Source organism: Triticum urartu, chromosome 1A (assembly GCF_056163025.1).
Source record: "Triticum urartu cultivar PI428250 chromosome 1A, HENAU_Tu73, whole genome shotgun sequence".
Classification (NCBI taxonomy): Eukaryota; Viridiplantae; Streptophyta; class Magnoliopsida; order Poales; family Poaceae; genus Triticum; species Triticum urartu.
In genome coordinates this window covers 215,600,461-215,626,384 of record NC_141873.1, presented here as the reverse complement: position 1 = coordinate 215,626,384, position 25,924 = coordinate 215,600,461, and the positions used below count along the sequence as shown (strand labels likewise).

Below are 25,924 nucleotides of genomic sequence, written 5' to 3'. Positions count from 1 at the left end.
CTCGTGTCCCTCGTGTTCTTCGCGGGATCCGCTCCTTTCGTGAAAGATCGGCCGATTAGGGTTCTACCCTACATCATCTTGGTATCAGAGCCAGGTTGATCACGATGTCGGAGCCTCCCCGTTGTGTTTCTAGCCTAATTTTGTTGTTTTTCGTCCTAATTCGAAAATTCCCCAAAAAAGTAGCCCCAAAATAAACCTGTCTCTGATACCAAGATGATGTAGGGTAGAACCCTAGTGGCCCGATCTTTCACGAAAGGAGCGCATCCCGTGAAGAACACGAGGAGGGAAACGAGGGGAACACAAGAGAACACTCAAACCAACAAGTCTGATCACACATGTGCTAGATCCTCGAAACACAAAGAGAGGTACAAGATCCAAAGTCAACAACGGACGATACAAGAGGTAACCGATCTTCTCCGTGAGGAGGTCTTGAATCCATAAGGGGATCTTCCCGTGAGGGGTCTTGAATCCAAGGTGGATCTTCTCTGTAGAGGGGCCGCGGTCTCTCTCGTGGAGTAGATCCGATATGGATGAGTGAAGCTCTATCTCTCAAATGAGATATCACAATGCTAACCCTAACTAGAAGGAGGTGGGGGAGTATATATAGTCTAAGCCACGAAGGGGTAAGTGGGAAAGAGGGATACATGGGCCCTTTGGCCCGTTCACTGTGCACAGACAGGCGCCGGATGTCCGGGCTGGGGGCCGGATGTCCGGCAGCTCACGAGGAGCCGGATGTCCGGGCTGGGTGCCGGATGTCCAGGCTGGAGTGGCCGATTCTTCTGCTCTCGGGATAGCTTGTGCCAGATTTCCGGGAAGGCGCTGGATGTCTGGCCCGTCGTGGGGCGTCGGATGTCCGGGTGTCGGCCGGATGTCCGGCCGCTGTAGAGTCGTCTAGCGTCCGTCTTTCTCTGTTCTTCCTCTGGTTGGTGGCGCCGGATGTCCGGGCTCCTGCCAGATGTCCGGCCGCTGTAGCATCGCGGCGACTCCACTTGCACTTCACGCTCCGCTTTCGTGTGGACTTGGTGTGTGTCTCGAGCATCTCCATGGTCACCTCGGTTCCTAAGCACACGTAGTGTCTTTGCATTAGTTAGCAACCATGTGTCACATGAATGGAAAGCAAAAGCATCTAGGAGCGGGTTCACCTTGTGTCCAATGGCGAATGGTCGAGGTTTCATCGTATGTCCACTTGGGGCTTGGGGAGTAGTCGTAGTGTACATGGGGATGATCGTGGGATGCTCTGCATCATCTCCCCTCCCTTGGGAAAGATCCGACCTGGGATCAAAAACCTCATCACCATGGAAACGGTTGTCGTGGACGGACTTGTAGTTGGACGAAGTGGAAGACATGGCGCAATCCAAGTAGTCCAAGGTGTCTCCGGAGTGGTACACATGCAAAAAGAGCGAACACAAACGATACTCGGAAATACAATGTTTAGCGCACACAAAGTGTCCATCATGTAAGAATTAGTCCGTGCGACAAGATTGATCATGACAAGGTGCATGAAGCTTATCCAAAAGATATGGAATGGTATGCAAAGCATTCATGGGAGCAAATTCATTTATCATGTGCACAAAGGTGTTGTGAATGTGATCAATGCAACCATTGTGCAAAACGATGTCATAATGGGACGGTGTAACAAAAGCATGAACATGGTAATTGGTGCTCAATGTGATGTGATCATGCAATTGATGGTGGGCAATATGATCATCATGTATGAATACCCATCAAGGAAGATCACAACAAATTTGCTAAGGAAATGCACAAGCTCATATATCATGGACGACATGGGAATACAAGATGCAACAAGGCAATCATAATGTGAGTCAATCCATGCATAAGATGCAAATTTGTCATGTGTACGATATGTCCATCGAGCATGACATGTGTGAACACAATCAACAAATATGGAGGTGTTGGTATACCAATGCTCGATGTCGTGGCATGAGTGGAGGTTTGAAGGTGCATCCAATAAGGTCGAGCGCTCCTCAATGTGAAGGTCCATAGAGCCAATCTCCAATGTCGCTCCTCCGTTCGCGAGATGTATCATGTAGACAACAAGAAGCAAACAACAATGAAAGAGTGACCCATCCAATATGCGTATGTGAGGATGGCTCAAAGGGAATGAGTTCACCTTTATGAGGATGTCGAAAATGTTGGTGTTGTGCATCATGTACGCCTTCACATGACCAAGGTGTGTCATGACGGTATCGCCTTGTGAATCCTTCAACATGAAAGAACAAGACAAACACTCGGAAAAAGAAATGAGGTTAGCGGAAAACCTATCATTCATGCGGTAAAATACCCAACAAGTGTATGCATCATGCTCATCATAAGAAAGGACAAGGGAGCATTTTATAGTATGGAGGCATATAATGCGAGAACAACAAAATTCAATAGGCTCAATCAAACAAGCATGCATCACAATTAAGGCGTCCAAGTCTCCAAGATCAATAAGCATAATTGGAGGCAAGCGACAATGAACAAGATGTATCAAGTGATAGGCACGAGAATATATGTCATCAACCCAAGAAAGCGAGTAAGAAAGGAACATGGGTGATGCAACAAAGCAAGCAATCATAGCAATCAGGTAGTGTGAGCTAGTAGTGCGAAGATGCAACATACTAGAGGGAATCATGTCAAACATGTCATGTGTGCAAATGGTGGACATGAATAATTCACATGACATAGCACAAGCATGAAAGCAAGATATGAGCAATATAGCATCAACAGCATGAGGCACATGATAAACATGGCAATAGCAACAACGATCTCCACCAAGCATGCAAATACACATAGGACTAGCATAATTGTGAATCATGGGTAGATGCAAGCATGGATCACAATTGCATGGCAAAGTCATAGAAGAAAGCATAACATGCAAAGTGAACACGGTAAAATGAGCAAGAGAGCGGTATATAGCCCATAGCCGTGTGACAGCCAAGTGAGAGAGATGCGTGTAGTCGTTGCGCGAAAGGAACGGTGGTAAGGATATTCATGGGATCCCAAGTCATTTTGCTCTCAAGAGCTCGTTTCTTCAACTCTTGGGATTGAGAGGTTGTCGATTGTGCATGATTACCTACACAAAACAAAGGCAAAGGAAAAATTGTGTGTGCATGGTAGATGTACACATCATCCATCATGATGCGCATGTGCTTGTGTTCGTTAGCACAAAATATCCAATGCTCAAACAAATGAGATGCATGATATAGAAACATGTCATCCATGATGATAGGTTTGTTGTTATGTATAGCATAATGGAGACTCAAATTGTGTAATGCATCACAAGAAATATGTGGAGCATTGTTATTCATGGAATGCATATGGTGCAAGCAATTATGAGAATCATGAAATGTATGGAATGCATCAAAATCTCCTAATATGTATGAGGAAACTATGGGGGTCTCCTCATGAGCATTAATGGAAACATCACACGCAGAAGATTGACAACATACCAAACAATGCATATTTGGAAGAATGTGATCATGGCATGGCATAGTAGATGAATTGCGCTAATCATGTAAAGGAAGCATAGCAATATCATCGCAAGAGAAACAAAAGCCAATGACCATCATCTCGTCATCTATGCCATAAGTGCAAATGGGCTTTATGGTAATGGGGCATGCATAGTCACTATGTTGAGATTGAAATGATGCAATATGGGATATCTCACTCATAGCATATGACAAGGTTAATGGATTGTCAAACACGATGTGACCAATAGAATTTTTACATGATATCCTATGGAGCATAGCATCACAACTAGGCAACTCGACATGCTCGTCATCATATTCATCATAAAGAGGTAAGTCATGACATGAAGAAGTCGCACTAGCATGAAGCATGGGAATAGGTGTGTCAACGTCATGCAAGCAATCATTCATGAGATAGTCCACTAGTGGGACAAGAGGAGCACCATCACCTATGTTACCTTTGGAGCATCGCTCATGTGTCGTAGGTGAGGTGTCGAAGACCAAGTCGTGGTCATCTTCATCTTGATGGAACCATGTGGAGGGTGCATCTTCTTCTACCATGGCCATCGTTGTCTCCATTGGAGGCATGGGCTCGTGGAGGATAGGCGTGTAGTCATGTAGGAGACCTAGCACCAAAGAAGAAAACACACTCGGAGTAGAGGTTAAGTCATTAGTAATAATAGTGGCCTCACATGCCGTGTCAACTACCTCCCTCGCTAAGTGTTGTGGCTCACTCACTCCCTCTTGGATGCTCTCACTCATATGGTTGGTGGAGTCACTCAAATGGCTCTCAACCTCACATAAGATGTGTGGCATGCTCTCATGTGTGGGGCTAGTGGTGGTCACACTCATCCTCTCATAGGAAATGCTCTCAGTGTCATGTATGGTGGAGTCACTCATTTCACTCATGTGGTGGTGGCTCTCCTCACATGGGAATTGGGGCATCTCTTTATATGTGGGTGTCGGAGAGATGTTGGTGCAAATGTCTCCATGCTCAATCATGTCGTGGTTGTAGCCGTGGATGAAAGCCGAAGATGGCACATCATCACTCTCCTCCAAGACCAAAGATAAGGTCTCATGTGCGGTCTCATAGCTTGACTCGGAGTATGAGTCCAATATGGGCGCCATCTTCATGTTGTTGAAGAGGTTCATGCTCGTCGCCGTGGTCGAAGGGGATGGCCCTTGCTCGACATTCTTGTCGTCATCTTGTTGTTGGAGGCCCATATGACGTGGCACCTCATAGCTTGTCTCCATGACCGAAGGGAAATTCCCATGCTCGGCCATCTTCCTTGAGGGGCTTCTGAAGACAGAAGTGTCGCCCTCGCTTGTAGGTGGTCGCCTTGTACTTGATGATGTCGATGTAGGCGAACTCACGGGAAGTAGGTGAAGATGCCTTACGTCCAAAGGCGAAGATGCCTTGAGAACACTTGGAAAAGATGCCGAAGTGGTTGGTGTAGCCGTAGCTCCGTCTTGGTGGTGCTCATCTCGCGGCCTTCTCTTGTGCTCTTGAAGCTTGGCCTTGGCGTGAAGTAGGGCTTGTTGGGACTGGTAGGTAGGCGCATCTCGAGCATCTTCATGTTGATGGTGTCGTTGTCGTGCTTGAGCTCGGTGGCGTTCGTCGTCGTCGTGCACATGATGCTTGGAGGTGACTTGCCCTTCATGACGAGGTGGATCACGAACATGATGGTGGTCGCCATGGAGATGTGGACGTGGACGACTTGCGCTTGCGTCATTTTTGCGCTCCGAAGACTTGTGATTGGAATGTCGCCTCCTTGAGGATGATGAAGGCAAAGAACGGTTGATCAACAAGGTCCGAATCTCCTCCATCCTTGCATCTTGCTCCTCCTTTTGTGCGGAAAGCTTGTTGTCGATGTAGTCCCTTTTCCTCGCTTTGGAGTGGCGAATGTCAATGGAGAGGTTCTCGATGCGCTCTCGCAATCTTGATTGTGCGCCTTGCATTTGAAATTGTAGATCGAAGATTGACGCTTTGGTGATGTAGTTGTTCACGCCGTCATTGTTGTGGAAGACCGGAGATGAAATGCCTTGCCTATCCATCACTCCAAGAGAAAAATATGAGTGGTAGAAAGAGAAGAACGAATACCAAATGTACCTTGACCGAAGTTGAAAGTGGATCAATGATCACTCCAATGTGGACAAGGAAATAGCACAATTGGTATCAATTCTTGTTGGTTTCTCACACCTACACAAATAAGGCTTATGGTGGAGCTCGGTGAGGATAGTGGCACAAAAATTTGATGTAAAATGTTAGCAAGAGTCAATAATGTTGAAAAAGATTGACAAATTCGCAAGTGTAACAAGTAGACCAATAGCAATATGTGTTACACGGAAACACACACACGGATAGATAAATGGGGTCATGCAACCAAGGAATGAGCTCAAAATGTGGAATCCACGGAAAACGCTCGTGTTGTACAACTCAAGAGAAACGCTAGCACGATTGCTCAATAGGCGGATACCAACATGATCCCATATCATCTTTGATGCCACGATCCCAAGATGTTATGTCAATGCGGAAATGGATGGTAAGCTGGTGTACTATACACAGTGTCGGAGTTGGAAGCACGGTCCCTAAGTAGCCGAAACACCTTAGGAGACACAACTCACAACACAAACAAAATTGGGTTAGGTCAGGGTGGCGGGAGTGTATGGTTGGTAAGCCTATGTGGGAGTTATGGTGGTGGTGGTTGATGAAGAAGCAATCGTCCCTAAGTAGCCTAAACACCTTAGGAAACTCCAATCACTACTCAAACAACCACAAATGCTATAAGGAACAAAAAGGGTTAGGTTGCAGAAGTCGGTGGTGGTTATGCGGAGGTTGTGGTGGAAGCCCTAGGCAAAGATGCCAAAGTTCCGAAAATTTGATGGAGTCAAATGATGTTGGTGGTATTTTTGTGGGAAGGTTTGTGTCAAGAGCTTCAAAACGAGCTAAAGAACGTCAAAAACGGACTCCGGATGAATTAGTTATAGTCAAAACGGTGAAATGGGGGAGGCTGAAATGTACAAGGGCCGGACATCCGGGGGTGGGGGCCGGATATCCGGGGGCTGATGTCCAGAACCGTGCGGGTTTTATGCTCCAGGAGCCGGATGTCCGGCTTGGGGCCCGGATGTCCAGCCGATGGCCCAGATGTCCGGCCCGATGATTCCAGATCTCGTTTGGGACATCAAAACTCGATTTGGCGGCGGAAATAGATGAATTTAGGGGCAAAATTGATGGGATTTCGTGGATGGAAAGTGGGGAAAAGTGGGGATATTCTAGATCCACTTGAAACCAAGCAAATCCATGTATCAAAATCAACAAAACATCATCTCACCAACAAATCACAAAAAAAATTGGGGCTATTTTTGGTGGGGAATTTTCGAATTAGGACGAAAAACAACACAACAAGGCTAGAAACACAACGGGGAGGCTCCGAAATCGTGATCAACGTGGCTCTAGATACCAAGATATGTAGGGTAGAACCCTAGTGGCCCGATCTTTCACGAAAGGAGAGAATCCCGCGATGAACATGAAGAACACGAGGAGGGAAACGAAGGGAAAATCACGAGGGGAACACAACAGAACACTCAAACCAACAAGAATGATCACACATGCGCTAGATCCATGAACACAAAGGAGATACAAGATCCAAAGTCAACAACGGACGATCCAAGAGGTAACCGGTTCTTCTCCGTAGAGGAGGTCTAGAATCCACAAGGGAATCTTCCCATGAGGGGTCTTGAATCCAAGGTGGATCTTCTCTGTAGAGGGGCCGCGGTCTCTCTCGTGGAGTAGATCCGATATGGATGAGCGAAGCTCTATCTCTCAAATGAGCTATCATAACGCTAACCCTAAAATGTAGGTGGAGGGGGAGTATATATAGTCTAAGGGACGAAGGGTACATGGGCCACGACCCAAATGCGCTGCACGCAGGCAGGGGGGCCGGATGTCCGGGCGTCGGGCCAGATGTCCGGGCCTTCCCGAGACGCCGGATGTCCGGGCTGGCAGGGTCCAGCCTTGTTGCTCTCTGGAATGGCGGGGTCCGGATTTCCGGGGGCTCGGGACGCGCCGGATGTCCGGGCTGGTCGCCGGATGTCCGGGCCCTGTAGACTTGGCCGCTGGCTCCTTGCTGCTGGTGACACGTCCAGGGGCCGGATGTCCGGGCCAGGGCCGGATATCTGGGTCTTGGAAGCTGTCTCCGTCTTCTTCCGTCGTCGCTTCCATGCTTCCCTCGCTAATGGTGTAGTTGTTCCTTGGTGCTTGCACTCCTCCCCGTCGTCCATAGTGTTCCGACAATACCTATGCATGCACACGAGAGGGGGTCAAGTAGTATACCATCCTCGAAGGGGTCAAGTGAGCACGTGTAAAGGAGATGATTCACCTTTATGTATGTGAAGTAGATATCGCACGTGTCACTTGCCAAACGGACTCTTGACATGGTGATGTCCATGGGATGCTCCGCATCATGAATGATGCGGAGCATCCCAAGATCATCCCCATGGATGCACCCACACCTCCAACGGCACCACTCGGACCAATGACACGAGCCCGAGCCAAAGCTATCGAAGATAAGGTGATAGCTCATTTGAGAGGTAGAGCTTCGCTCATCCATATCGGATCTACTCCACGAGAGAGACCGCAGCCCCTCTATAGAGAAGATCCACCTTGGATTCAAGACCCCTCACGGGAAGATCCCCTTGTGGATTCAAGACCTCCTCTCGGAGAAGAACCGGTTACCTCTTGTATCATCAGTTGTTGACTTTGGATCTTGTATCTCTCTTTGTGTTTCGAGGATCTAGCACATGTGTGATCATACTTGTTGGTTTGAGTTTCTCTTGTGTTCCCCTTGTGATTTTCCCCTCGTTTCCGTCCTCGTGTTTTTCGTGTTCATCGCGGGATTCGCTCCTTTCGTGAAAGATCGGGCCACTAGGGTTCTACCCTACATCATCTTGGTATCTAGAGCCACGTTGATCACGATTTTGGAGCCTCCCCTTGTTGTTTTCTAGCCTAATTTTGTTGTGTTCTTCCCCAAATTCGAAAATCCCCACCAAAAATAGCCCCAATTTTTTTGTGATTTGTTGGTTTGACGAAGTTTTGTTGATTTTGATCCATGGATTTTCTTGGTTTTGAGTGGATCTAGCATATCCCCAATTTTCCCCACTTTCCATCCACGAAATCCATCAAATTTTGCCCTTGGAATCATCAATTTCCACCACCAATTCGAAAATTTCCGCCCCAAACGAGATCTGGAATCGTCGAGCTGGACATCATGGCCAAAGGCCGGACATCCGGGCCATCGGGCCGGACATCCGGGCCCCAAGCCGGACATCCGGGCCATCGGGCCGGACATCTGGGCCCCAAGCCGGACATCCGGCTCCTGGAGCACCAAATCTTCTTGGTTCTGGACATCAGGTCCCGGATTTCCGGCCCCGAGCCCGGATGTCCGGCCCCTGACATTTTAGCCATCCCCGTTTCACCGTTTTGTCCATAACTAATTCATCCGGAGTCCGATTTTCATGTTCTTTAGCTCGTTGAAAAGCCCTTGACATCCCCCTTCCAACAAAAATACTACCATAGCCATTTGACTTCATCAAAGTTTTGGAAATTTGGCGTCTTTGCCTAGGGCTTCCACCACAACCTCCGCATAACCACCACCGACTTCTGCAACCTAACCAATTTTGTTCCTTATAGCATTTGTGGTTGTTTGAGTTGTGATTTGAGTCTCATAAGGTGTCTAGGCTACTTAGGGATGATTGCTTCGTCATCAACCACCACCACCACCATAACTCCCACATAGGCTTGCCCACCATACACTTCCACCACCCCAACTTAACCCAATTTTGTTAGTCTTGTGAGTTGTGTCTCCTAAGGTGTTTCGGCTACTTAGGTACCATGCTTCCAACTCCGACACCGTGTATAGTACACCACCTTACCCTCCTTTTCTATGTTGCGTACTCTGCAACCCATCATTGCCATTCCGCAATTCCATTGAGCTCCCGCTTCCACCATTTTGACATTTGACATTTGAGATTTTGAGTTCGCGGTTTTTCCGTTTCCTAAGGTGTTTCGGCTACTTAGGGACGAGTCTCCATCATCTTGGTATCTCCATAAAGATCACCGCCACTCATCATCGACACGGACGGTAACCTCCATATCATCTTGGGATCATGGCATCAAACATATGCGGATTTGATAGTTCATCTTGGATCGTAGGACGCTCTGATACCAAGATGATGTAGGGTAGAACCCTAATCGTCCGATCTTTCACGAAAGGAGAGGATCCCGCGAAGAACACGAGGAACATGAGGGGGAAAACACGAGAGAATCACTCAACCAACAAGAAATAGTCACACATGGACTAGATCCTTGAGTACATAAAGTAAGATACACGATCCACGATCAACTAGGGACGATACACGGTAACCGGTCTTCTCCGTGAGGATGTCTTGAAGTTCTTCTCCAAAAGGAGGTCTTGAATCCAAGGGGATCTTCTCTGTAGAGGCCGCGGTCTCTCTCATGGAGTAGATCCGATGTGGATGAGCAATGCTCTATCTCTAAAATGAGCTAAACCAATGCTAACCCTAAAACGTAGGTGGAGGGGGAGTATATATAGTCTAAGGGGCGAAGGGGTGCATGGGCCTTAGCCCAGATGCACTGCACGCAGGCAGGGGAGGCCGGACGTCCGGGTGATGGGCTGGATGTCCAGGGCTTCACAGAGAGCCGGATGTCCGGGCTGGCACGGCTGGATGTCTGGGCTGGAGGAGCTGACTTTGTTGCTCTCTGTTTGGAGGGCGCCGGATTTCCGGGGGCGAGGCCGGATGTCCGGGACTTGGCGAGGCGCCGGATGTCCGGGGTTGACGCCGGATGTCCAAGGCCTGGAGCACTTGGCGGCTGGGCGGCTGTTGCTGTAGTGGTCGCCTCCAGCGGGCGGATGTCCGGGCCTGGGGCCGGATGTCCGGGTCCTGGAGCTGCCTTCTTCTCCTTTCGGCGTTTCTCTTCATCCGTGGACTTGGCGGTTTGTCTGACTTCACATGCATCTTTGGGAGGATCCTCTTGATACCTAATCATGCATAACATTCCGGACTTAGGTAGTAGCCATGCCTCGAGAGGATCAAATGGGATATCACTAAGGAAAGAAGTCACCTCGTTCTTGAGAGCTCCAGCTCGTGCTCGTGTCATGGGGATGATCGTAGGATGCTCCGCATCATCTCCCCTCCCTTGAGGAAGATCCAACCTCGGATCGTGGTCCTCTTCACCATGGAAACGGTTGTTGTGGACGGACTTATAGTTGGACGGAGTTGAAGACATTGCACAATCCAAGTACTCCAAGGTGTCACCGGAGTGGTATACATGCAAGAAAAGCAAACACAAACGACACTCGAAAATACAATGGTTAGCGCACACAAAGTGTCCATCAATGAAGTATGAGTCCATGCGGCAACAATGTTCGTGACAAAATACATGAAGCTTAGCAAGATGATATGGAATGGTATGCAAAGCATTCATGGGAGCAAAAACATTCATTATGCACACAAATGTGTTGTGAATATGATCAATGCAACCACGGTGCAAAATGATGTCATAGTGAGACGGTTTATCAATAGCATGAATATGGCAATGGATGCTCAATAGGAGTGTGTGATCATGCAATTGATGATGAGCAATATGATCATGATGTATATATATGCCATCAAGGAAGATCACAACAAATTTGCTAAGAAAGTGCACAAGCTCATATATCATGGATGACATGGGAATACAAGATGCAACAAGGCAATCATGATGTGAGTCAATCCATGCATAAGATGCAAATTTGTCATGTGTATGATATGTCCATCGAGCATGACATGTGTGCGCATAATCAACAAATAAGGAGGTGTTGGTGTACCAATGCTCGATGTCGTGGCATGACTGGAGGTTCGAAGGTGCTTCCAATAAGTCCGAGTGCTCTTCAACTTGAAGGTCCATGGGTTCCATCTCCAATGTCGGTCCTCCATCCAATAGATGTAACATGTAGACAAGAAGAAGGAAACAATAATAAAAGAATGACCCATCCAATATGCATATTTGAGGATGGCTCAAAGGGAAGGAGTTCACCTTTAGGAGATTCTCGCAAATGTTGGTGTTGCACATCGTGTATGCCTTCACATGACCAAATTGTGTCATGACGGTATCGCCTTGTGAATCCTTCAACATGAAAGAACATGACAAACACTCAGAAAAAAATGAGGTTAGCGGAGATGCAAAACCTATCATTCATGTGGTAAAATACCCAACAAGTGTATGCATCATGCTCATCATAAGAAAGTACAAGGGAGCATTTCATAGTATGGAGGCATATGATGATGCGAGAACAACCAAATACAATAGGCTCAATCAAGAAAGCATGCATCACAAGTAAAGTGTCCAAGGCTCCATGATCAATAAGCGTAGATGCAACAATTGGAGGCAAGCGACAATGAACAAAATATATCATGTGAGAGGCATGAACATATACGTCATCAACCCAACAAAGCAAGGGAGAATGGAACATGGGTGATGTGACAAAGCAAGCAATCATGTGAATCAAGGCAAGCAAGCTAGTAGTGCAAAGATGCAATGTACTAGAAAGAATCATGTCAAGTATGTCATGTGTGCAAATGGTGGGCATGAATAATGCACAAGACATATCACAAGCATGAAAGGAGGATATGAGCAAAATAGCATCAACAGGATGAGGCTGAGGCACATGATAAACATGGCAATAGCAACAAGGATCTCCACCAAGCATGCGAATACACATAGGTGTAGCATAAGCGTGAATCATGGGTAGATGCAAGCAAGGGTCACAATTGCATGGCAAAGGCATAGAAGCAAGCATAGCATTCAAAGTGAACACGATAAAATGAGCATGAAGCGACAAGCGGTATATAGCCCATAGCCATGTGAGAGCCAAGCGAGAGAGATGCGCATAGTCGTTGCGCGAAGAGAGCGGTGGGAAGGATAGTTCATGGGATCCCAAGTCATCTTTGCTCTCAAGAGCTCATTTTGTCAACTCTTGGGATTGAGAGGTTGACGAGTATACGGGAGTACCTACACAAAACAAAGACAAAGGGAAAATTGTGTGTGCCTGGTATATGTACACATCATCCATCATGATGTGCACATGCTTGTGTCGGTTAGCACAAAATATCCAATGCTCAAATAAATGTGATGCATGATAGAGAAACATGTCATCCATCATGATAGGTTTGTTGTTATGTATAGCATAACGGAGACCCAAATTGTGTAATGCATCATGGGAAATATGTAGAGCATTGTTATTCATGGAATGCATATGGTGCAAGAAATTATGGGAATCATGCAAAGTATGGAATGCATCAAAATCTCCTAATATGGATGAGGAAACTATGGGGGTCTCCTCATGATCATTAGTGGAAACATCACATGGAGAATATTGACAACATCCAAAACAATGCATAGTTGGAACATTGTGATCATGGCATGGCATAGTAGATGAATTGCGCAAATCATGTAAAGGAAGCGTGGCAATATCATCGCATGAAAAACAAAAGCCAATGACCATCATCTTGTCATCTATGCCATAAGTGCAAATAGGATTTATGTGAATGGGGCATGCATAGTCACTATGTTGAGATTGAAATGATGCAATATGGGATATCTCACTCATAGCATATGACAAGGTTAATGGATTGTCAAAAATGATGTGACCAATAGAATTTTCACATGATATCCTATGTAGCATGGTATCACAACTAGGCAAATCAACATGCTCATCATCATATTTATCATAAATAGGTGAGTCGTGACATGAAGAAGTCGCACTAGCATGAAGCATGGGTATATGTGTGTCAACATCATGCAAGCAATCATTCGTAAAATAGTCCACTAGTGGGACAAGAGAAGCACCATCACCTATGTTACCTTTGGAGCATCGCTCATGTGTTGTAGGTGAGGTGTCGAAGACCAAGTCGTGGTCATCTTCATCTTGATGGAACCATGTTGGGGGTGCATCTTCTTCCACCATGGTCATCGTCATCTCCATTGGAGGTATGGACTCATCGAGGATAGGCGTGTCATCATGTAGGAAACCTAGCACCAAAGAAAACATACTCGGAGTAGAGGTTAAGTCGTTAGAAATCATAGTGGCCTCACATGTCGTCTCAACTACCTCACTCACTAAGTGTTGTGGCTCATTCACTCCCGGTATGATGCTCTCAAGTGTGGGGCTAGTGGTGGTCACACTCATCCTCTCATAGGAAATGCTCTCAATGTCACGTATGGTGGAGTCACTCATGTCACTCATGTGGTGGTGGCTCTCCTCACATGGCAATTGGGGCATCTCTTCATATGTGGGTGTCGGAGAGATGTAGGTGCATATGTCTCCATGCTCAATCATGTCATAGTCGTAGCCATGGATGAAGGCCGAAGATGGCACATCATCACTCTCCTCTAAGACCGAAGGTAAGGTCTTATTTGCGGTCTCGTAGCTTGACTCGGAGAATGAGTCCTTTTGGTGTGTCGTCTTCATGTAGTTGAAGAGGTTCATGCTCGTCGCTATGGTCGAAGGGGTGGCCCTTGCTCGACCTTCTTGTCGCCGTCTTGTTATTGGAGGCCCATATGATGTGGCACCTCGTGGCTCGTCTCCATGACCGAAGGGAAATTCCCAGGCTCGGCCATCTTCATTGAGGGGCTTCTAAAGATGGAAGTGTCGCCCTCGCTCATAGGTGGTTTCCTCGTTGTTGAAGATGTCGATGTAGGCGCACTCATGGGAAGTAGGCGAAGATGACGTACGTCCAAAGGCAAAGATGCCTTGATAGCACTTGGCGAAGATGCCAAAGTGGTGGTGGTAGTAGCCGTAGCGCCGTCTTGGTGGTGCTCGTCTCGCGGTCTTCTCTTGTGCTCATGAAGTTTGGACTTGGCATGAAGTAGGGCTTGTTGGGACTTGTGCATTTGCACTTGGTTAGCATCATCATGATGATGTTGGTGTTATCGCACTTGAGCTCGTAGTAGATGTCGTTGGTCGTCGTCGTGCACATGTTGCTTGGAGGTGACTTGCCCTTCATGACGAGGTGGATCACGAACATGATGGTGGTCGCCATGGAGATGTGGACATGGACGACTTGCACTTGCATCATTTTTGCGCTCCAAAGACTTGTGATTGGAATGTCGCCGCCTTGAGGATGATGAAGGGGAAGAACGGTTGATCAACAAGGTCCGAATATCCTCCATCCTTGCATCTTGCTCCTTCTTTTGTGCAGAAAGCTTGTTGTCGATGTAGTCCCTTTTCCTCGCTTCAGACTGGCGAATGTCAATGGAGAGGTTCTAGATGCGCTCTCGCAATCTTGATTGTGCGCCTTGCATTTGTCGCTGTAGATCGAAGATTGACGCTTTGGTGATGTAGTTGTTCTTGCCGTCGTTGTTGTCGAATACCGGAGATGAAATGCCTTGCCTATCCATCACTCCAAGAGAAAAATGTGAGTGGTAGAAAGATAAGAATGAATACCAAATGTACCTTAACCGAAGTTGAAACTGGATCAATCATTGACCACTATCCCAAGTATAACCTGGTTCTGATACCAAGATGATGCGGAGTAGTTGAATGTACAATGGAGGGAAATTTTCCGCAACGACAAATATGGAATCTTTCCCATTTCGAGTTCTAGGCAAACCAAGTACAAAGTCCATGCTAATGACTTCCCATGGTTGGTATGGAATTGGTAAAGGCATATAGAGACCATGAGATTGAGCTTTGGACTTAGCTTTGCGACATGTAGAACACCGGTTGGTGAAGCGATTGACGTCCTGAAATATCTTTGGCCAAAAGTAGCTCTTCGAGAGCGTGGCGAACGTCTTGTCGCGTCCGAAGTGTCCCATTAAGCCTCCTCCATGCGATTCCTGCAAAAGCAACAAATGAAGAGACGACTCGGGGATGCAAAGTTTGTTAGCTTTCATAAGATAGCCGTCTTTGATGTAATAGTGTTCCCAAGATGTATTCGTCAAACACTTGGCATAAGGAATAGCAAAAGTTGCATCATGCTCATACAAGTCTTTGATATGCTCAAAGCCAATGACATCTAACTCAAGTTGCGTGACAAGCATGCATATGCGGGAAAGAGCATCCACTACGATATTTTCTTTACCCTTGATGTACTTGATGACATAGGGAAAAGACTCAATAAATTCACTCCATTTAGCATGATGCTTGTTCAACTTAGTTTGTCCCTTAAGATACTTGAGAGTCTCATGATCGGTATGAATGGTAAACTCATGGGGATGAAGGTAATGTTCCCATTCTCGCAAAACGCGGACTAAAGCATATAGCTCTTTGTCATAGATGGGATAATTGAGTTGCGCTCCAGAAAGTTTCTCACTAAAGTAAGCTATGGGGCGCTTCTCTTGCGTTAACACACCTCCTATGCCATTACCACTAGCATCGCAATGAATTTCAAAAGGCTTGTCAAAGTTGGGTAGAGCAAGCACGGGAGCATGAGTAAGCAAATTCTTAAGCCCATTGAATGCAGTATCTTGGGATGGTCCCCAAACAAAAGGCGCATTCTTCTTGCTCAAGGCATGCAAAGGCGAAGCAATGGTGCTAAAATCCTTCACAAAGCGATGATAGAAACCCGCAAGGCCAAGAAAACTACGCATTTGATGCAAGTTGGTTGGTTGGGGCCAAGTCTTAATAGCATTGATCTTGGACTCATCTACATGAACAACCTTAGAAGAAACAACAAAACCCAAGAAAACGAGCTTATCAACACCAAAACGGCATTTGTCCGTATTAGCATAGAGGCTCTCTTTTCTAAGAGTTTGTAAAACGGTGTAGACATGGGTGACATGCTCTTTGACAGATTTGCTAAACACAAGGATATCATCAAAGTAGACCACAACAAATATACCAATGTAAGGGCGAAAGACATGATTCATGAGGCGCATAAAAGTGCCCGGTGCTTCCGAAAGACCCATAGGCATGACTAACCACTCATACAAACCAAACTTAGTTTTGAAGGCGGTTTTCCATTCATCAGCCTCTTGTATGCGGATTTGATAGTAACCACTCTTAAGATCAATTTTGGAAAAGATAGTGGCACCGCTAAGCTCATCAAGCATATCATCTAGGCGTGGAATGGGATACCTATAGCGAACGGTGATAGCATTGATAGATCTACAATCGGAGCACATGCGAAAACTACCATCACATTTTGGCACAAGAATGACCGGAACGGCACAAGGGCTCAAACTTTCACGCACATGTCCATGGTCTATGAGATGCTTTACTTGCCTTTGTATTTCTTTTGTTTCGTTGGGGTTGACACGGTAAGGAGCTTTGTTCCGAAGAGGTGCTCCGGGGATGAGGTCGATTCGGTGCTCAATGCCTCATAGAGGAGGTAGACCCGGAGGTAGCTCATCGGGAAAAACATCTTGAAATTCCTGCAAAAGAGAAGACAACACTAGAGGAAGAGTGTGAGAAGTGTTAGTTTGTGGTGCATTGTCCTTGCACATGAGGACGTAGTGTAGGACACTAGATGGGTGCTCACACACTTCTCTCATCTCACGGTTGGTGGCAAATATAACTAGGTTCTTGTTTTCGCTCATCGTGGAGGCACTCAATTTTGGCCTGTGGCGCTCACTCTTGTTTTGGTGGCTCGCTCTCTCACTATGATCTCCACGATGGGTGGCTTGCTTGTCGGCGATCACTTGACTTGGCGACATTGGATGGAGGACGTACTCCTTGCCCTTCATCTTTAAGATGTAGTGGTTCTTTCGGCCGTTGTGTACAACTCCTCTATCGAATTGCCATGGCTGTCCAAGGAGAAGATGACAAACGGTCATTGGAACGACGTCGCACTCCAAGGTGTCTTCGTAGGCGCCAATCTTGAAGGAGACTTGTACTCGGTGCTCGACTTGGATAGTGCCAGAGTCACTAAGCCATTAGACTTTGTATGGATGTGGATGCTTCGTCTTGGGCAATTGGAGCTTGGAGCAAAGTTCTTCACTTGCGCGATTATGACAACTCCCTCCATCGATGATGACCTTGACGGATTGCCCATTGACGCCGGCCTTAGTGTGGAATATGTGGCATCGTTGGTCTTCTTCTTGGTGATGTTGGAGAGTCAAGACTTTGGAGACTACAAGTGCGGGACTTGAATCTTCATCACAAAAGACTTGTTTTTCTTCATTGTTCACTTGGCAGTGCATGGCGACTTGCTCGAGGGCTTCCATTTCGCCTTCGCTCATGGAGTCATAAGTGCCATCGTCGTTGAAGACCATGGTTCACTTGTTGGTGCACTCGTAGTACTTGTGGCCTCGGCCTCCGCAAGCGAAACACTTGAAGGAACTCGTCTTGACGGTCTCATCGGTTGGGGTTGATGATGATGAAGCTCTTGGCTTGAAGTTGCTCGTAGGAGGATGGCTTGTAGTTGACGAAGCTTTCTTGGAAATTGACTTGTCGATGTTGGAAGTAGAAGGTCTTGTAGTCGGTCTGGGAGTCGTTGAAGCTTGGTTATTGGAGAAGCCGTAGGACTTGGATGAGAACTTGGCATACTTGAAATCATATTGCACTTGGCGTTCCGCTTTGGTAGCTTGGTGCACTAGCTCGATGAGATTTGAGTGTGGTTGGAAGTCGGCGATCTTCTTGATAGGGTGATTGAGTCCGTTCAAGCAACATGCCATTGTTTGCTCATCATCTTCCATGACATTGGCTCTTATCATTGCAATCTCCATCTCCTTGTAGTATTCTTCAACGCTCTTTGTTCCTTGCTTGAGTTGTTGGAGTTTCTTGAAGAGGCCGCGGTTGTAGTAGGTAGGTACGAAGCGTGCTCTCATGACATCCTTCATTTGCGCCCAAGTAGTGATGGGTGGTTCACCTCTTGCCTCTCGGCGCTCTATGATATGTTCCCACCAAATGAGGACATAATCTTGGAAGTCAAGGGATGCCATCGCGATCTTCTTCTCTTCTTCAAAATTGTGCAAACGGAAGATCTTGTCAACCTTCAATTCCCATGAAAGGTACTCTTCGGGATCGTTGCTTCCGTTGAACTTGGGCATGGTGAACTTGAGCTTGCCATAGCGTTGCTCTTCATTGTGTTGGGGTCGGGGATGATGACGCCCATGTTGTAGATGATTGTTCAACTCATGGTGCTCTTGGCGCGGAGGATTTTTATCGTCATGTTGCTCTTGTCGTGGAGGATCTCCAATGTCGTCATGCTCTTTATTGACTTGTTGTTCTTGGCGAGCTTGTGGAGGGGCATGTCGAGCTCGAGGAGGAACTTGCCGATGCACGTGAGCTTGAATTCTTCATTCTTGAATTTCTTCGCGAAATGCTTCCTCTTGTTGACGGGCTTGTCGGCTTCGGTCGGCAACGGCTCGACTCGAATCGCGTAGAGCTTGTTGCGCCGCAAGTGCTTGAGTGTCACGGAGTTGTTGTTCTTGACGTTGTGCCTCGGCGAAGACTGTTCGATGTCACCGTAGGAGCTCGACGAAGACTGTTCGATGTCGGTGTACTTGAGCCGGAGAGGGTGAAGTAGGAGTGGCGGCTTGAATGGCTCCTTCTTGAAGTGGAAGACGATCAGTTGAGCAACAAAGCACGAATTTTGTCCATCCTTGCGTCATTCTCTTGCTTGTGATCGTCGAGCTTGTGGTCGAAGTAGTCCCTTGTACGTTGCTCAGAAAGTCGCAAGTCGGCGGCAAGGTTGTCGATGCGTTCACTCATAGCTTGTTGCTCTTGATGCGAAGCATGTTGTGCACCAAAGGGGTGACTCTTGGTGACGAAGGAGTTCATGTCGTCGTCTTGCTCCGTGAAGAGTGGGTTGGTAGAAGTACTTGGCCTATCCATCATTCCAAGACAAATGTGAGTGGTAGAAAGAGAAGAACGAGTACCAAATGTACCTCGACTGAAGTTGAAAGTGGATCGAGGGTCACTCCAATGTAGGACAAGGAAATAGCACAATTGGTACGAGTTCTTGTCGGTTTCTCACACCTACACAAGTAAAAGCTTTTGGTGGAGCTTGGTTAGGATGGTGGCACAAAATTTGATGCAATTGTAAGTGAGCTTCAATAATGTTGGAAAAGATTCGCAAGATGCAATGTAACAAGTAGACCAAGCATATAAGGTACACGGAAACACATACACAAAAATATAAGTGGGGTTGTGCAACCAAGGGTGAGCCAAAATGTGGAGTCCACAAAAATGCTCTTGTTGCCCAACACTAGAGAGACTCTAGCACGATTGCACAATAGGCGGATACAAGAACTTGTGGACAACCTACTTAGCAAAAATGCAACGACTTCTATCCCAAATATGTTCTATGCAAGGTGTTGCTATGATATGATCCAAGATGATCGAGTATGACAATCTTAATGTTGTAAGATGCTATGGTTCTTGCTTAAAAGCTCTTTGCTTATCTTTCTCTTTGCTTAAAAGCTTGTTTGGCTCTTTGATGTTTGAGCTCTTTTCGCATGCAATGCTTGATGAACCAAGATAGCGAATGAGTATGCGATGACAACTTTGTGACACAAGGGATGATACCAAGATATGCAACAATGATTTGTGTATGCTATGGAAAGTATGATCACTAATGTGCACAAGTCTCGTTCCCGGGAATACTCAATGGCTAGTCTTGATGGGTAAGCAACGCAAAGGAGTAAGGCTATGATGGCTATCAATGGAATGGCAAGAGTGATATGTCCAATACCAAGATGAGGTTACCGGTCTTGCTTCCGGTATGGTGTCAAAATGGTGGCACGAATACCAAGTCATAGTCGAGGTGGTCGTTGTTGATGACGCGTTCATGGCGAAGATGAGCGACGGTGATGTCGATGTCGAACGGTACCTAAATAGCCGAAACACAAACGGATACGGTACCGCAACTCAAATTCTCAAACCTCGAAGTAGCAATTGTGTCGGAGAGCGAAATGGTCCTAAAATGGTTGGGTCATGCGGAAGTGGTGGAGGTATGCGGAAGTATATATGGTATATGGTGGGCACCAGAACAAAATTTGGTGGAAATTGGGGCGAAAAATGGGGAGGTGGATCGAGAACTTGCTGCCAGGGGTCGGATGTCCGGGCGGGGCCGGATGTCCGGGCTCTACGGTCCGGATGTCCGGGCTCTAGATCCGAGGATGAACGGGATGAACACCGCGTGGGGAGCTGAAATCCGAGCGGAATTTCGGAGGAATTTGTGGATGGGAAAAGGATGGGAAGCTAGATCCACTCAAAACAAAGCAAATCCATGGATCCAAATCAACAAAATCTCAACACACTAACAAATCCAAAAAAAATTGTTGCTATTTTTGGTGGGTAATTTTCGAATTAGGACGAAAAACAACAAAATTAGGCTAGAAACACAACGGGGAGGCTCCGAAATCGTGATCAACGTGGCTCTAGATACCAAGATGATGTAGGGTAGAACCCTAATCGCCCGATCTTTCACGAAAGGAGCGGATCCCGCGAAGAACACGAGGAACACGAAGAGGGAAACGGGGGAAAACGAGGGAAATCACAAGGGGAAACACAAGAGGAACACTCAAAGTAACAAGAACAAGTCACACATGTGCTAGATCCTTGGATACATAGAACGATTCACGAATCCACGGACAACTAAGGACAATACAAAAGGGTAACCGGTTCTTCTCCGTGAGGAGGTCTTGATGTTCTTCCATAAAGAGGGGTCTTGAATCCACTTGGGGTATCTTCTCCGGTGGAGGCTCGAATCTCCGAGGAGAAGGTAACCAAGTGGATGAGCAAAGCTCTCTTACAAATATGAACTAAACATTTGCTAACCCTAGAAAGTTGTACGGGATATTGTATATATAGTCTAGGGGGGGAGAAGGGGTACACGGGCCTCAGCCCTTTACTGTTCGCAGACAGTGAGGCCGGATGTCCGGGCGTCGGGCCGGATGTCCGGGCGTTCGAGGAGGGCCGGATGTCCGGGCTGGTGAAGCTGGCCATGTTGCTCTCGGGTTTGGTGGGGTCCGGATTTCTGGGCAGGGGGCCGGATATCCGGGACCTCGGGAAGTGCCGGATGTTCGGGCTTGTGGAGCCGGATGTCCGGGGCCTGTAGGTACTTGGTGGTTGAGCAGCTATAGAGGAAGGCGTACCAGGGGCCGGATGTCTGGGGCCTTCGCCGGATGTCCGGGGCCTGGGAGATGTTCTTGGATCCTTCCGTTGGTTCTCTTCATCTGTGGACTTGGTGACTTGTCCGTCTTCATGCACATCTTTGGGGGGACCCTCTTGGTACCTAATCATGCACAACATCTCGGACTTAGGTAGTAGCCATGTCTCATGCATAGAAAGTGGAAGTTCGGAGAGGAGTGAGTTCACCTTATCTTCGATAGCCTTGGCTCGGGCTCGTGTCATTGGTCCAAGTGGTGCCGTTGGAGGTGTGGGTGCGTCCATGGGGATGATCTTGGGATGCTCCGCATCAACAGGGCAATAGAAAAGTGTATTAGTAACTAGAAGTTATTAGGTAGGAATATAGTAAGAAAAGGGAATAACAATTGGTTGCTTAAATACTACACAATTCATTTGACATTGCGGGGTAAATCAACATATGCAGATAGTTGAAAAGAAAACTTACTTTGAACAAAGTCTGAGCGGATGAATTTGTCGAGGAAGTTAGCATATATCTCATGACCAGGCCCTTTTATGTGAAGTGCAATTTTAGTGCCGGCTTTCAATACATAAAACTTTGCAATTTCATTCCAAAAGCCAGTGCCAAAATAGGAGTCACCATGTTCATCAAGTCTTATAGTAGCAACGATTGTAAATCCATGGTTTTAGTGCAGTATGACATCCGTGGAGCCTTGATCTATGTAAAGGGAAAAATTATGCACTACATAATCTGTTGCATAGCGAGGGATGTTCTGCAGAAAATGGTAGGATTGTTAAATAAAATATGGTAACATGCAAATATGGGCCCAAATTGAAAGAACTATACAATAGTTGAAATCGAAGGACAAAAATCTATAATTAAACAGATAGGGTAAACATGATGTCATGGAAAAATGAGAGTAATAGAAAGAAAAATACATCATTAATTTGCCTAATATATAAAGAAGAGGGGAAAAAATCCCCTTTGACGTATATGGTGCATGTGGCACCTTTTATCCAAATGTAGCAATATTTAGAATATGTTCACGAAAGTAGGCCATGCCAACCGATTTAGGGTGAGACTGAACATACCGCGCACGTGCTCAAGTTATCTGGTACGGAGAGATGGAATCTCTGGCGGCGGTCACAAAGTCATGAAGTGTCGGCGCACTGTACATTCTATGAATGAAAGAAAACTCTCAAATCAGCTCGAATAAAAATGAATTCACGGTGATTTCCGTCGGGTGATTAAAGGAGGTAGATGAACTGGGATAAGAGATGAGATAATATCTCGTTAAACTAGTTACCTTGTCGTCCATGAGGAAGAACCCTCAACACGATAGATTCCCCAACCGAGCGGAGCTAGGTCGACCGCAAGCAACATCAAGAAAGTCGATGGCGATAGGCGGCGGCAAGCGGAAGTGGCGAAATGCGGTGGACTTTGCCGGCAGCCTGGCGACGGCGGCAGGCGTCGAGCTAAGTGTTGCCGCGATAGGCGGTGCCATGGCATAGACGCGGAGGAGCTTGTGCAGATGTGAATGGGGAACATATCAGAGGGGCCGAGGGGGTGGCGGGCGGGGTGATGGTTTTTGTGACGTGGGGATGGTAAGGGTTTTCATTTTTCTTTTTTGAATTGGGTGGTGAGGGTTTTCTGTCCCACAAAGAATTTTGGGGGCGACGGTTTGCTAGAGCGAACCGTGTGTGATTGACGCAGTAGGAAAAATGAAATCCATTGCACACGGTTCCAATTTTGGGAACCATGTGTGATTGACGTACTACCTTCGTCCTGGTTTATTGGTCCCCCGTTGTAATTTTTACCAAAATTTGGCAAAATATTTAACATACTCAGACATAGATAATAAGCGTACACGTAGATAAGCATAGTTCAACCATAAGTAGTACATAGTTCAACAATATTAAGCATACTCAAGCGTACATATATAGTTCCACCCATCCCACATCTCATCTCACAGGCCGGCACGATCCCGAAGCTTCTCCTGGTAATCAGCGTACGCGCTGTGCACCACCATACGAGAATACTTTTGCTTGAAGGAGCCAACGACGCATCCTCTTGCATGCACCAGAACACTTAGATACACGTCATGAAGCTTATGGTTGCAAAATGGGCATCCATAGCCGTCGTTCCAGGTCCTAATACGCCTGTTATGCATTCCCGCATAAAGCTCCCTCAGGATTTGCCTGTTGTACCTCCTCTGGACATCGTCATCCTTGCTGTACACATCGTCAGGCAGCACCTATACAAATAGTAAAACAAATTTGGCATAAAATCAATGATTACATGCTGTGAAGTAGGATTAGGAATTTATGGCTATTTATTTATACATATCCAGAGATTATGGTTCGATTTTTAAGCGTAGTCATCTATGTACAGACCAATCTTGAAGAAAATAATGGCACAAACATATGTAGGTCACTGAAAATCAATTGTCAAGCCCTGGCTAGGAATTATTAGCATGAACACTAACCCTAGTTGGATCACTAGCATAAATCCTTTGCACAGATGAAACAACTAATCACTTATCACCTGTACCATTCAAACAATCAATACACTACACGGATCTAACGAAAGTCACTCAGATTTCATGGATTGGGAGAACATAACCATAGGATTTCTATTCCAAAAAGGGTGAGGCAGGAGTAACCAGAGAAACCCTATGATCGATTTGACACATAAATGAGTATAGATGACTAACCAACTGTCCGTCATCGTCGGAGTCGTCGCCGGAGTGGTCGTCGGAGTTGGTGTGGAACGCCGCCTCCGGTTGTGGAAGCTCGACGCCGTGCTCCGGTGCTTTTGCAGCCCCCGTGTCGGCTGTGAAGGCAACCTCTGTCTCCATCTCCACACCGTGCTCCAGTGCTTTTGCAGCCCCGGTGTCGCCACTCCCTCCGATGAGGTGCTTCGGCGACATCCTCATACGTTGATGGCTTTGAGGACTGAGAGCGGCGTCGAGGATGCAAGCGGAGAGAGAGGATTGTGTGTGCGTAGCGAGGATGGAGGGTGCGGCCGCTTGGAAGAACCATTAATATGGAGTAGTGGGAGTTGTGGGAGAGAGGTGGACGGTGGTCAAACCGATGCTCGCCTCCCGGTGAGCCTGCGCACCAGACTGCTGGCATGCCTACCAAAGTTTCACACAGCTACTCGCACGCCTCCCGATGACACTGCACAACGAGCACACCTCCGTCAATTCACACACCTGCACGCACGCCTCCTGATGAGGACATCAATACCATTGTTACACCCACAACCCCTGCTGCTATACATACTGGACCAACTACTAGAGCTCGCACATGCCAATTGAATTATCAGGTACTTTCGTTTCTTGGTAACGATGCTAATGTTCATGAGAATAGGATGCTGCCTAAATTGGATATGTTTGTTTTGCTTACAAATGAAGGGCCTAGCTTGGACAAGAAAGATGAACCTTGGAGAAAGTTCAAGCATGGAGGTGATGGCATGCGCAAGGAGATCAGCAACGGAGTTACAAGTGATGATTTCAGGACTTTGAAGCCACCATAAGGAATGCATGAAGCCTTGGACGAAATATACAACATGCCACTTCATAAATTTCGTCTAGAGGCTATTCTAGGTGCTGCGTCACCTTATGATTGGGCCAGGCCCATGAATTTTCGAAATACTTAAGTATAGGCTGTTTTTAGAGTCCGTATGTGTGGGGAAACAAGAGTTAGGGTTGGTTTTGGACCCCTCCTCCAAGGGCCACGATGTTCCCCCCTCTTCCTCCATATATACAGCCCTTAGGGTGTCGTTTAGACTTTGGGTTTTGTTTAGATTAAAAGTTCACCATAGCTGCAACTTCGCATACTTTGTTTGTGTCCAACGACCAGACCAAGACGTCACAGAACCCCACCTTCATTAATAAAGCTTTCCTCTTTTATTCACAATATCCAGATTGCAATCTCAGTTTCTTGCTTGTTCTTCGTTTGCTCGCAGGAAATAGACCCTCGTGGTCATGTTGATCGTGCTCCGGCGTGGTCAATAACCCTTGGAAGTTGGTTTAGCGATTGCTAAGGCGCGACGTCTTCGCACGTTCGTAGTCGGATCGTCAAAGTTGACTCCCACAGAAAACGATATCTATCTAATCGAAACATCGGGACACCTTCGCCTTTATCAAGTGGTATCAGATTTCCAGGTTGCTCGGTGAGATTTTACAATTTTTCGTAGTTTAGATCGAGTCTGTTCTTCATACCTACAATCCACGAAAAAATCCAAAAAAATTTAGGGTTAGTTCATCATATCTGAACCAATCGGAGCCTTTGCATAGTCTTTTCAGTATTTTGCTTTGTTGCATTTGCGGTTGCATCGTCGTGTCTAGTTGCCGGTCT

At 46.7% G+C, this 25,924-nt stretch overlaps 1 protein-coding gene across 1 annotated transcript; it reads right to left on the bottom strand.

Moving 5' to 3' along the window:
* Positions 1-718: 718 nt before the first annotated feature.
* On the bottom strand, positions 719-24,492 carry LOC147990635 (uncharacterized). The gene is made up of 4 exons (XM_087538326.1): positions 24,277-24,492; positions 4,623-5,015; positions 3,671-4,472; positions 719-1,059 (listed from the first exon to the last, which is right to left on the bottom strand). Exons 1-4 carry the CDS (start codon positions 24,490-24,492, stop codon positions 719-721), a joined length of 1,752 nt encoding a protein of 583 aa, XP_087394452.1.
* Positions 24,493-25,924: the final 1,432 nt, after the last annotated feature.